This window comes from Eulemur rufifrons, chromosome 8 (assembly GCF_041146395.1).
Source record: "Eulemur rufifrons isolate Redbay chromosome 8, OSU_ERuf_1, whole genome shotgun sequence".
NCBI classification, from domain to species: domain Eukaryota; kingdom Metazoa; phylum Chordata; class Mammalia; order Primates; family Lemuridae; genus Eulemur; species Eulemur rufifrons.
The window spans coordinates 38808290-38822179 of NC_090990.1; the positions used below are offsets into that span (position 1 = coordinate 38808290).

The 13890-nt window shown below is 38.8% G+C and overlaps 1 protein-coding gene across 2 annotated transcripts in view; it reads left to right on the top strand.

Moving 5' to 3' along the window:
- Positions 1-13890, top strand: part of ZYG11B (zyg-11 family member B, cell cycle regulator) — a 71610-nt gene that overhangs the window by 10302 nt on the left and 47418 nt on the right. For both annotated transcript variants that reach the window (XM_069477946.1, XM_069477947.1), the window contains exons 2-3: positions 5422-5587; positions 11556-12310. In XM_069477946.1, coding sequence (XP_069334047.1) covers positions 5422-5587; positions 11556-12310 — 921 coding nt within the window. The remainder of the gene's footprint in view (positions 1-5421; positions 5588-11555; positions 12311-13890) is intronic.

The window sequence follows — 13890 nt, forward strand, 5'->3', positions numbered from 1 at the left end:
TCATTTCATCTCTCTATGCCTCCATTTTAAATCTCTGAAATAATAGATTCTATTAAATCCTCTGTGTAATTCCTTCTGTCTCTTAAAGTAAGATTCTAGCAAGTGAATGGTCCATACAATAGTAGAGTAGATACTTTCTATTAGCTATAGTACTATGGAATTTGAGCAAACTGCTTTTATAGGTTTAAATTTTGTGTAAACTTGAGCTCTTACTTCCATGAATGTATTACCCAACTTTCCATACCAGGAACCATTCATTTCAATTATGTTAATATTTGCAGAGTACTTTAATATTTTAAAGGCATTTTCACACACATCCCATTTATTCCTCACTACCATTTTGTGAAGTAATCAAGATAGAGGCTTAGTTTCAATTTTTTAGATAAAAAAACTGAGAAGTTAATTGATTTTCCTGAGGTCACACAGTTAGAAAGTAGCAGAGCCAGGACTGACTGCAAGCCCAGTGCTCTTTCCATTATTAACCCTGCTTCTCTGTTTACCATATTATATTTCAAACCTCACACTTGTATTTAAGAGGAAAATAATGTTAAAGTATCTTTTTGAGTTAGTGATTCTTATGATCTGCTCATCTGCTTAATAATCATTGACTTGAATTTTTGTTTTGTCTTAGAATAACTTTATTGCATGACCTAAGAAGGAAGACAGGGAGATTTACTTACCCTTTCCAGGCCTTGATCTTTTTTAGATAGAACTCTACCTCCTTGCCCTTTAGCACATAGCCGGCTTGCCATACTGGCCAGGCCTTAAAGTGATATATGCAAGAAGCTTGCTTTAGTTTTTAGTTTGGCATCTTGGGGTCTATGAAGAGTAGTTGGTGGTTTTGAAAAAAGAAAAATAACTACTCCCATAGTTCATGCCAAATAGTTCAATGTATCTGTACCCTTGGTACTACTCGCTTTCTTTCTTTTTCTTTTTTTTTTTTCTTTTCTTTTCTTTTCTTTTTTTTTTTTTAAGATAGAATCTTCCTCTTTTGCCAGGGCTAGAGTGCAGTGGCATGATCAAATACTTCTTTTTCTTTCTTTCTTTTTTTTTTTTCAAGTACTCCTTTTTCAAGAGGAAGTTTCGGATGAACATTTTCCCCAGTTAGCAAAGGTCATTGATGAGCAGGATGATATATGCGAGTCATTTGAAGAATACGCAGCTATTATAGACCTATTAATTGGAGAATACAATGAAAGATTCACTGACTTTGAGAATCGTGACATCACACTCAAATTAGCATTTCAGCCTTACCTAGTTGCTATCACCAAGGCACTTAGAGAACTACAGATGGAATTGAGTGAGCTCTCAGTAGATGACATTTAAAAGGCATTTTTTTGATGCTAAGAAAGATCCAATTAAAATATAAGAAAATACAATAGAATACCCATGCTGGGCCCGAAAAATAAGTTTTGAGACAAGTCATCCATCCAGTAATTTACTAATTCATTTAACAAATAATTTATTAGAAGTGTATCATGGGGCCTCAGTTCTCAAGTATGAAAGATGCCTAATTAATGGGTACGACCTACATTATTCGGACGACGATTACTGTGAAAGCCCAGACTTCATCAATATGTAATATATTCATGTAACAAAACTGCACTTGTACCCATTAAATTTATACAAATAAAAAAGATAAAAAAATAAAAAAAATGCCTGATCTACAAGAATCTCTTTCATTTTCCATCATACCAGCAGCAATACCATATGTAGTCGATTCCCAGTGTCTCCCATGTTCCCACTTTGTAAAAATGGATGAGCCACTGCTCAGAATGTTGAAATACTTCTTTGCTATGGCTCTGTCAATATAGTAACAAAATGAAAGTTTTAAATATACAAAACAAACCAACCAACAATAGATAACTAAGTTATGGGAAAGTGATTGAGAATGTCTCTATGGTTGAATGCTGTGTAGATAACTAAATACTTCAAGAAAGGGGAGAGTATAAGAAAGCAAAAAAAAAAAAAAGGAGGGTGGAGATTAAAAGAAAACTGTGAGAATATTTAGGAAGAGCTAATGATGTAAGATTCCTTTTTTGCCCTGTCTTCATAGCCCCATGCTCCCAGGTGTGCCATGTTTTTATAAGAAGCTGTGGTTCAAAAGCAGGGGATCTGCCTAAAGGCAGTTCATTTATTCATATTTATTTCTTACTCAATAGACACTGAGCATTTATGCTGTCAGAGTAGGGGGAAAGAGAAATATATAAGGCTTTTTTTTTTTTTTTTTTTTGGTCTCAATATGTTGCCCAGGCTGATCTCAGTCTCCTGGGCTCAAGCAATCTTCCTGCCTCAGCCTCCCAAGTAGCTGATGTTACAGGCATGCACCACCATACCTGGCTAAGGAATGGTTCTTAACTCTTAACCTGGTGGTTTTCAACGTGTGGGACACAGAGCTCCTCCTGAAGGATCATGAACTGTCCTGAAAATCCTTTTCTTAACTCCTAGGGACTGGTAAATGATGCAATTTCCAGACTTTTGATTTTTATATACAATTAAGGGATCCATACCACAGAACTATTAGGTGAATTACTAGTGATTGCTACAATTTAGTAATCATAAAATTAAAGTTAGCAGATTACTAGAGTTTACTGAGAACTCTAGAACTGTAGTGCCCAGGCCAGGCACTATAGCTCATGCCTATAATCCTAGCACTTTGGGTGGCCAAGGTAGGAGGATTGCTTGAGGCCAGGAGTTCAACACCAGCCTGGGCAACATAGCGAGACCCCGTCTCTAAAAAAAGGACTTAAAAATTAGCCGGGTGTGGTGGTGCACGCCTGTAGTCCCAGCTACTATGGAAGCTGAGGCAGGAGGATTGCTTGAGCCCAGGAGTTTGAGGTTGCAGTGAGCTGTGATCGTACCACTGTACTCTAGCCCGGGCAACAGAGTGAGACCCTGTCTTTCAGGGGGGAAAAAAATGTCTATGCGGTATTTGGAAGTGTTGCAAAGCTCCTTCTGTGTATGTACAAATGTAGTTTGTTGGAATTCCTGTAATTTCTTATAAGGGAGCTTTGTAATCAGTGCATCAGTAATATTGTCTTGAGTTGATGGTAGTTTTTGTTTGCTAGTTTGTTTCTTAATTATGAATTATCATTAACTTTATTATTGATTTCATTTGTTGTGGTTTATTTGGTTAGCTCTGGTATGTGGTAATGTATAGTTGCATTAATATACTTTTAACTTAAAAGTTTCCAAATTTAGACCTTGATACATTGTTATTCAATTAGGAAACATCCCTTTTCTTATTGTCAAAGCAGATGTATATAAAATTTCCTTGCAAAGTGATACTTTATTGTTATTACTGTTTTCCAGTGAAACGTGAGAACCAGGAGGGATGGGTAGGCTCTGAGGTCTTTTCCCTCCTGAGTGGACTACAGACCAAAAACATTTGAGAACTACTAACTATCCTTGATCTAATAGCCTAGACAGGGGAGACAGCTATCTAAACAAATAAATTACAGTGGATGATTGTTATAGAACTATACATACATGTGTAGTATGATTACATCTGCCTGTGTTTTGGTTTATGAGAGATAGCTTCATGTAGTAATGGGCATGTGAAGTGGCTCTTGCAAGATGAGTAGGACTTGGATAGGCAGAACAGATGGTGAAGGACATTCTAAGGAGAGGTAACAGCAAGTATAAAGTAAGGGAGGCGTGGCTGCCACTAGGAAAGTGGCAGAAATAGAAATAATCTCTGTTCTCCTTACCTCACAGAGTTGTAATGATTGTTTTGAAAAGGCTTTATAAACTACAGTGCTAAATACATGTTGTAATGGTGAAGATTCCCCTTGTTTTTTTTTTTTTTTTTTTTTGAAACAGAGTCTCGCTTTGTTGCCCGGGCTAGAGTGAGTGCCGTGGTGTCAGCCTAGCTCTCAGCAACCTCAAACTCCTGGGCTTAAGCGATCCTCCTGCCTCAGCCTTCCAAGTAGCTAGTACTATAGGTATGTGCAGCACACCCAGATAATTTTTTGTAGACAGGGGAGTCTCGCTGTGTTGCTGTATTGCCCACAGTGGTCTCCAACTCCTGGGCTCAAGTAATCCTCCCATCTCAGCCTCCCAAAGTGCTGGGATTATAGGTGTGAGCCACCTCACCCGGCTTTTGAAATATAATTTTTAATGATTGTGTATTACTTAGCCATTAAAATGTTACATGTGCAGTGTAATGTGTCTAAGAGTTGTGCTCCCTATCAGTTTCTAGTTTGAAGCAACACTTTGTCACTTACTGTATATGTAATGCTGAGAAAGATGTTACCTTCCTGAGCCTATTTTCATTTATGGAAAATGAAGATAACACTTGACTACTCTATAAAATGGGAGTGAGGAATAAATGAAATAATGGCTAATTCTTGTAAAACATTCAGCACAGTAATATAGAAAGTACCTAATGGATGGTTAAATATATTTTAATTATATCATTGTTGGGGACATTTGGTGTGTTTATTTCAGTAATTATAGCCCATACACTTAATTGTTTGTTCTAATTTGATTAGTTTTTCATTCCTCAGACTAGAAAACTGGGTTAAACTTTTTTGAGAATGTAAAACCTATACCGTATTCTTTTACTCAAGTAAATTTATTATATTTGAACTATCAGGCTGGGCTGATGGCTCATGCCTGTAATTCTAGCACTCTGGGAGGCTGAGGCAGGAGGATTGCTTGAGGCCAGGAGTTCGAGACCAGCCTGAGCAAGAGTGAGACCCTGCCTCTACTAAAAATAGAAAAATTAGCTGGGTGTGGTGGCATGTACCTGTAGTCCCAGCTACTTGGGAGGCTGAGGGAGAGGGGATCACTTGAGCCCAGGAGTTTGAGGTAGCTGTGAGCTATGATGATGCCACTGCACTCTATCCGGGTTGACAGAGCGAGACTCTGTCTCAAAACAAAACAAAACAAAAAAATTAAAAAAAAAAAATTGAACCATCAGGTTGGAATGGGAATTTAGTAGGAGATCAAGTTGAAAAGTAAATTGGGGCTAGATTTCGGAAGGATTTGGATATCAGTCTAACAATCTAAGAATTTTGTCTTTTGTCTTCAGGCCCATGGGAGTTTATTGAAGATTTGAGCAGGGAGGATCATGGGTGGTAATTTAGGAAGATTAATTTGCTATACCTCTAAGGTCTTCCCCTGACCATGCCTGACTGATGAGAACCCCCTGCTTGTGTGCTTACATAGTATCCAGTATGTCCTCTATTATAGTATTTAAGAGACTGTATGTAAATGTTTATTTCGATGTTTCTCTTCTCTTGCTTCTGAGAATATGGATCACATGTTGTACTCCCACTGCCTAACACAGTTATCTGGCGTTTGATACACCTAAATAAATACTTGTTGAATGAGTAAATGAATGTTTTATTCTTTGCTTTTCTGGAAACTAACTTGTTGGCTTTTTTGTTCCTTTATATTTTTTTCCTGGGCCCCAAGGAGGAGGCATCTCCATATTCCTTACTTGATATCTGCTTGAATTTCCTCACTACTCACCTTGAGAAGTTCTGTTCAGCAAGACAAGATGGAACACTCTGTCTGCAGGAACCTGGAGTATTCCCACAGGAGGTGGCTGATCGACTGCTTCAGACCATGGCTTTTCATGGTAAAAAATAAATGGAAGAAACAAAAATTATGTGCTGTTGATTGGCATTGGATTTTGAAGTGCTACTGTAATCATTTAATTATTTTCTTAGAAATAACAGGGAAGGTCATATGAGCCTGATTCCAGGAAAAGGAATTCACTTATTTTTACTTATTCTTCCTCTTAACTGTGTAATTTAGAATAAACATTTTTCTAATCTGGGCAAACCTTTTTTTTTTTTTGTTTTGAGAAGCCATTCTTGTCAGAAATAACTCCTCTTGCCTGGGCATGGTGGCTCACGCCTGTAATCGTAGCCCTCTGGGAGGCTGAAGTGGGGATCGTTTGAGATCAGAAGTTCGAGACCAGCCTGAGCAAGAGCGAGACCCTGTCTCTACTAAAAAATAGAAAGAAATTAGCTGGACAACTAAAAATGTATATATATATAAAAAATGAGCCGGGCATGGTGGCGCATGCCTGTAGTCCCAGCTACTTGGCAGGCTGAGGCAGTAGGATTGCTTGAGCCCAGGAGTTTGAGGTTGCTGTGAGCTAGGCTGATGCCACGGCACTCTAGCCCAGTCAACAGAGTGAGACTCTGTCTTAAAAAAAAAAGAAAAAAAAAGGAAAAGAAATAACTCCTCTAACTTACAAAATCTCCACTTAGAAGTCGGCCAGCAAAAAATTACATTTTTATTTGACAGTAAGAGAATCAATGCTCTTATGGAAAGATTAGTTTCTGCTTTTGACCATTTAAACGGGAAATCACAGTTAATTTAGTACTTCTATTTTCAAAAATAAATTCTGAAAATAAATTGAGAAAATCTCATCTGTGAAGTTTTGGTTACGTATATTGAGTATTTTTGTTCTTTTTAAGTTTTAAGTTGAAAAAGATATACCTTTATATCTTTAGGGCTTGTAAACTCTTACAAGTAGGAAATATGATTTGTCCACAGCTATAAAATATAATGAAAAATTGGCAATAATAATAGCTATCATTTATTTCTTGCCTATGTGGTAGACATTTTATATATATTTTCATGGAATTTTTTCAAAAACTCTGTAAGATAGCTGTTTTTATCCCCATTTATACACAGATAAGGAAACTGAGGTTCAGAGAAGTAACTTGCTGAGGGTCAAACTGCTAATAAATGGTGGAGTCCTGGTTCATATGCAAGTCTGTCTGATTCTAAATATATGCCCTTCCCATTGTGCTACACGGCGTTCCTGCACCTACATTAGAAGCATCCCTGCTCCTAGATGCCAGATAATGGTTTACACTTTTGCTGTGACTTTATATGTATATATATATATACACACACGTAACTATTAAGCATGAATATAGATAATGCATTCCAAGGAAGAGTGGGGGCCGGGCGTGGTGGCTCATGCCTGTAATCCTAGCACTCTGGGAGGCCGAGGTGGGCGGATCGTTTGAGCTCAGGAGTTCAAGACCAGCCTGAGCAAGAGCGAGACCCCATCTCTACTAAAAATATAAAGAAATTATATGGACAGCTAAAAACATATATAGAAAAAATTAGCTGGGCATGGTGGCGCATGCCTGTAGTCCCAGCTACTTGGGAGGCTGAGACAGGAGGATTGCTTGAGCTCAGGAGTTTGAGGTTGCTGTGAGCTAGGCTGACGCCACGGCACTCACTCTAGCCTGGGCAACAGAGTGAGACTCTGTCTCAAAAAAAAAAAAAATAAAAATAAATGTATATTCTACCTTTTCTTTTCAAACTGCCTTCCGAGGAGGAAACTGAGGGTCAGAGAAATAACTTGCTGCCCCTTAATAACACATTGTGTGTTATCACAATGTGATTACCTGCTTTTTTCACCAAAAAGGCTTCTAAATTATTTAATCTCTTTGTAAAAATCATGTCCATCTTCAAACAAGAGTGGACACTACTGAAACTATGCAAGAGAACATGTTGCCAATTCTTGTCACAATTTTTAAAAGCTGCTTTATAAATTTTTCTGTGTTTGAAAACTTTTTTTAAATTGAAATGTATTGTAGTGTCAGAAACTATGTATAAAACAGATTATAGTCATTAACATTGACTCTTCAGCCTGATTCTTTTAAGTATTTTGTTCAGATTGACATACAAAAGACTTTATGACTTTTTTAAAATTGTTCCAGTTCATTTTGATTCAATAATAATTTTATATTCAGTGAGTTTAACAACATGCTTTGATGTTTTGAGGGATTCTTTTAGTTGAAGTTTCAAAAGTTAAATATCTAGATTCTAGATTTGTGACTTTGGGGTACTCATCATATTCATTAATGAAAAACAAACTTTTATTCTCCTCATTCATTTCCTGCAAATTTTCTTTTTCCTTTCTTTTTCAATTTAATTTTATTTTTTGAGACAGAGTCTTGCTCTGTCACCCGGGCTAGAGTGCAGTGGCATCATCATAGCTCACTGCAATCTCAAACTCCTGGGTTTAAGCAATCCTCCTGCCTCAGACTCCTGGGTAGCTAGGACTGCAGGCTCACGCCACCACACCTGGCTAATTTTTCTGTTTTTTAGTAGAGATGGGGTCTCGCTCTTGCTTCGGGTGGTCTCAAACTCCAGACCTCGATTCTCTTACCTCAGCCTCCAAAAGTGCTAGGATCACAGGTGTGAGCCACTGTGCCTGGCTTCTTTTTTTAAATTAAAAAAAAACTTTAATAGATTTAGAGAGTACAAATTGAATTCTGTTACATGCATATTTGGTATAGTGTGGGGCTGGACTTTTGGTGTACCCATCACCTAAGGGTAGTGTACATGAAAACTTTTAAATAGAAAAAAATTGTTCTATGAATGCTTGTAATATTGGTAATACTATACTTTTCCTAATAGCATTGATTTTAGAAAATGCTTAACATATGCATTTAAAATGTTTTACTTATTTACCCAACTCAAAGGATTAATGATATTGTTAGCAGTCTTTTTTTTATTTTTTTGTTGTATTTTTTAAATTGACATATAATTGCTGTGCATATTTATGGGGTAAGTAGTGATGTTTCAATCATATAATGTATAGTGATCACATCAGGGTAATTAGCATGTCATTTCTTTGTGCTGGGAACATTCAGTATCCTCCTCCTAGCTATTCGCAACTATATATTATTGTTAATGCTACATCCTACAGTGATATAGAACATTAGAGCTTATGCCTATCTAGTTGTAATTTTGTATACTCTAACAAATTCCTCCCCCCCCACCCATCTTTCCTGGCCTCTAGTATCCTTTGTTCTACTTTTTGCTTCTATGAGATCAACTTTTTTTTAGCTTCCACATATGAGTGAGAACATGCAATGTTTAACTTTCTGATTCTGGCTTATTTCACTTAACAAAATATCCTCCAGTTCCATCCATGTTGCTTGCTGTAACAGGACTTCATTCTTTTTTATGGCTGAATAGTATTTGCTTGTGTATATTATGCTACATTTCCTTTATCCATTCATCTATTGTTGGACACCTAGGTGGATTCCATATCTTGACTATTGTGAATAGTACTACAGTAAACAGGGCTGCAGATGTCTGTTCATTATACTGATTTCCTTTCCTTTGGATAAATGCCCCATAGTGTGATTACTGAATCATATGGTAGTTCTGTTTATAGTTTTTTGAGGGACCTCTATATTGTTCTCCATAGTGGCTGTACTAGTTTACAGTCCCACCAACAGTTTATAAGAGTTCCCTTTTCTTTACATCCTTGCTAGCATGTTATTTTTTTGTCTTTTTGAAAATAGCCATCCTAACTGGTATGAGATGATACTTCATTGTGGTTTTGATTTGCATTTCCCTGATGATTAGTGATACTGAGCATTTTTTCATGTATTTTTTGGCCATTTGTATGTCTTCTTTTAAGAAATGTCTATTTAGATCATTTGCCCATTTAAAATTTTTTTTTTTTTTCAAGGCCGGGCGCGGTGGCTCACGCCTGTAATCCTAGCACTCTGGGAGGCCGAGGTGGGCGGATCGTTTGAGCTCAGGAGTTCGAGACCAGCCTGAGCAAGAGCGAGACCCCATCTCTACTAAAAAATAGAAAGAAATTATATGGACAGCTAAAAATATATATAGAAAAAATTAGCCGGGCATGGTGGTGCATGCCTGTAGTCCCAGCTACTCGGGAGGCTGAGACAGGAGGATCGCTCGAGCTCAGGAGTTTGAGGTTGCTGTGAGCTAGGCTGATGCCACGGCACTCACTCTAGCCTGGGCAACAGAGTGAGACTCTGTCTCAAAAAAAAAAAAAAAAATTTTTTTTTTTCTGTTTCAGACATGATCTAACTTTGTTGCCTGGACATGAGGGTAGTGGCATGATCATAGCTCACAGCAACCTCAAACACCTGGGCTCAAGTGATCCTTCTGCCTCAGCCTCCTGTGTAGCTGGAACTACAAGCATGCACCACCATGCCCAGCTAATTTTTCTTTTTTATAGATATGGGGGTCTTGCTACATTGCTCAGGCTGGTCTTGAACTCCTGACCTCAAGCAATCCTCCTGCCTTAGCCTTCCAAAGCACTAGGATTATAGGCCTGAGCCACCACACCCAGCCCGAGTTTTTAACTGTTTAATGATAATTAAGTGAAAAATCTGTTAGATAGTAGTGCTGCCTTTAAAAAATACCTTAGTTCTAATTTAAGCGTAGCTGGCTGGCAGCCTACCTACTTCTTGAGAATGAGCTAGCTGAGGTACCACTTAAGAGTTCTTCTCTTGGGCCGGGCAGGCTGGCTCATGCCTGTAAATCTAGGTGGGCGGGAGGATTGCTTCAGGTCAGGAGTTCAAGATCAGCTTGAGCAAGAATGAGACCATCTCTACCAAAAAAAAAAAAAAAGAAAGAAAGAAAAAATTAGCGAGGCCTGGTGGCACACACCTGTAGTCCCAGTCCCAGCTACTCAGGAGGCTGAGGCAGGAGGATTGCTTTATCCCAGGAGTTGGAGGCTGCAGTGAGCTGTGCTGATTCCACTGCACTCTAGCCCAGGCAACAGAGCAAGACTCTGTCTAAAAAAAAAAAAAAAAAAAGTTTTTCTCTTGACTTCAGGCTATTTATTTACCTGGGGCTAAGTGGTAATTCACCCCAGACTGTTCTTAGACTACCTTTTATTGGCATGACTGTTATTTCTTTCACAGTAGATGTTGTTTAATATATAATATTGTTGAGATTTGTATCATATATTGGTGGCACTTGATTGGTGGACAGGTAGATCTCTAAGGGATTTCAAGAGGTTACTATGTCTACTTCATTTGCATTCATCTGACAGGGAGGGAGGGGCTATAACTACTAGATCTTTTTAATTAGGTTTCAGATCTGGCTAGTGGTTTGATAATTAATTTGTAGGCATTATATGTGCTAAATATACTGTATGTATATGTGTTTGTGTGTATAACAAAGTGTTATAGTGAATTTAAAGGATAAACTAGAAATGAGTTGTAGCAAATCATATACTTAACACAAAGTTTATAACTCACTCATGGTATATAACCTCTATAAGTCTGTAGAAGGTTCTGCTTCTTGGTCACCCTAGGATCTAAACTGATGGAGGTTCCACCTTCATAAAGGTACACTCTCTACAACATGAAGCCTCCTCATTTTTCCTAGCAGGAAAAGATAGCATGAAAAATCATGCACTGGCTCTCAGGTGCTTCAGCCTACAGCCCATGGGCCTGAACTAGGAACATGGCCTCATCTAACTACAAGGGAGGGCTGGAAAATGTAGCTGTCTATATGTCTAGTAAGGCGAGGAGAACCAGGTGTTAGTGTATATCAGTAATGTCTGTGACGTCCTGATTCTGTCATTTGCTAGCTCTGTGATTGTGGAAAAGCACTTTCTGAGCCCCAGTTTACCTGTCCATAAATTGTAGATAATAATATTCTCCTCTCAGTGAATTGTGATTATCAAATGAGATACTGTTATGTGGGAGTGCTTTGGAAATTTAAGTGTGATAGAAATTTTAGCTATTCTTTAACTGTTTTTTGAAGTTAAAATGTTGCTTGTTTTTTCCCAGGTCTACTGAATGATGGAACTGTGGGTATTTTTAGGGGCAACCAAATGCGCTTAAAGCGAGCTTGCATTCGCAAAGCAAAGATCTCTGCTGTTGCTTTCCGGAAAGCTTTCTGCCACCACAAGTTAGTGGAACTTGATGCCACAGGTGTGAATGCTGATATCACAATTACAGACATTATCAGTGGTCTTGGCAGTAACAAATGGATCCAGCAAAATCTCCAGTGCCTAGTGCTGAATTCATTAACTCTCTCCCTTGAGGATCCTTACGAGCGGTGCTTCAGCCGGCTTTCTGGCCTTCGAGCTTTAAGCATCACCAATGTTCTCTTTTATAATGAAGACCTGGCTGAAGTTGCCTCGTTGCCAAGATTAGAGAGCCTGGATATTTCTAACACCTCGATCACAGACATCACTGCTCTGCTGGCCTGCAAAGACCGACTCAAATCGCTAACCATGCATCACTTGAAATGTTTAAAAATGACAACTACCCAGATACTGGATGTTGTTCGGGAACTAAAACATCTAAATCATCTTGATATCTCAGATGATAAACAGTTTACGTCAGACATAGCTCTTCGCTTACTAGAACAAAAAGACATCCTACCCAACCTTGTCTCTTTGGATGTTTCTGGGAGAAAGCATGTGACAGATAAAGCTGTTGAAGCCTTTATACAACAACGACCCAGCATGCAATTTGTAGGTTTGCTGGCCACTGATGCTGGTTACTCTGAGTTCCTCACAGGCGAAGGACATTTGAAGGTTAGGCTTTAAAAATGTATTATTTTTTTAGGCAGAGCAATGTCTTAGTTGCATAAGACTTTATTAAGATGAATGTCTAATAATATATGGAACATGTTCATGAAACAGGTTATTGTATAGTGGAAAGGTTTGCTTTAGAGTCAGAGAGTCCTAATTAAAATCCCAGCTTACTTGTTTCATGACCCAGAGCAAACTATGATGTAACTTTTTTGTTTTTTTTTCTTTTTTTGGAGGGTTTCACTCTGTCACCCAGGCTGAAGTGCAGTGGTGCAATCATAGCTAACTGCAGCGTCAAACTCCTGGGCTCAAGTGAAGCATTCCTGCTGCCTGAGCCTCCCAAGTAGCTAGGACTATAGGCATATGCCACTGTGCTGGCAATTTTTAAATTTTATTTCTTGTGGAAATGTGTCCTTGCCAGGTTGGCCACGCTAGTCTTGAACTTCTGACCTCAAGCAGTCCTCCCACCTCAGTCTCCCAAAGTGCTAGAATTACAGGTATGAGCCATTGTACCCACTTGAGTTTCCATTTCTTTATTTGTAAAATAGATATTCCTACCTTGTAGAATTCTTCTAAAGATTAATAATTATATATGTAAAGTGCAAGTCACATAGTAAGTCCTAGATGAGCAATAGGTCTTGTTACAATGACAATGTTTAGCTATTTTAGACCATTAAACATACCATTTCTTCTGTCTTCTCTCCCCACCCCCACCCCCACCAGATAAGGTCTTGCTTTTTTGCACAGACTGGAGTTCAGTGGTGCTATCATAGCTCATTGCAATCTCGAGCTCCTGAGCTCAAGTGATCCTCTCACTGCAGCCTCCCAAGTAGCTGGGACTATAGATGCACACCACCACACCTGGATAATTAAAAAAAAAGTTTTATTTATTTTTTTGAGACAGAGTCTCATTCCCTCACCCTGGGTAGACTGCAGTGGCATCATGATAGCTCACTGCAACCTCAAACTCCTGGGCTCAAGCTATCCTCCTGCCTCAGCCTCCCGAGTAGCTGGGACTACAGGCGAGCACCATGATGCCCAGCTACTTTTTTTTCTATTTTTTGTAGAGATGGGGTCTCGCTCTTGCTGAGGCTGGTCTTGAACTTCTGAGCTCAGGCAATCCTCCTGCCTCAGTCTCCCAGAGTGCTAGGATTACAGGCGTGAGTCACAGTGCCAAGCCTTAAATTAATTTTTTAAAAAAGAGCTCACTGGGGATGGGCACAGTGGCGCATGCCTGTAATCCCAGCTACTTGGGAGGCTGAGGTGAGAGGCTTGACCTCAGGAGTTTGAAGCTGCAGTGAGTTCTGATTGTGCCACTGCACTCCAGCCTGGGTGACAGAGACCCTGTCTCAAAAAAAAAAAGAGAGAGATTATTGTTGGAACTTTGCCCTTTATTTAACTATGTACAAAAATTGGTGTTCATTTTAAATTATTTGTTTGACTATTATTTTGAGAGCTGAAAAATAATAGATCATATTAAAGGAAGAGAGCTAAGGCTGAGTGTGGTGGCTCACGCCTGTAATCCCAGCACTCTGGGAGGCTGAAGCGGGAGGATCATTTGAGGTCAAGAGTTCGAGACTAGG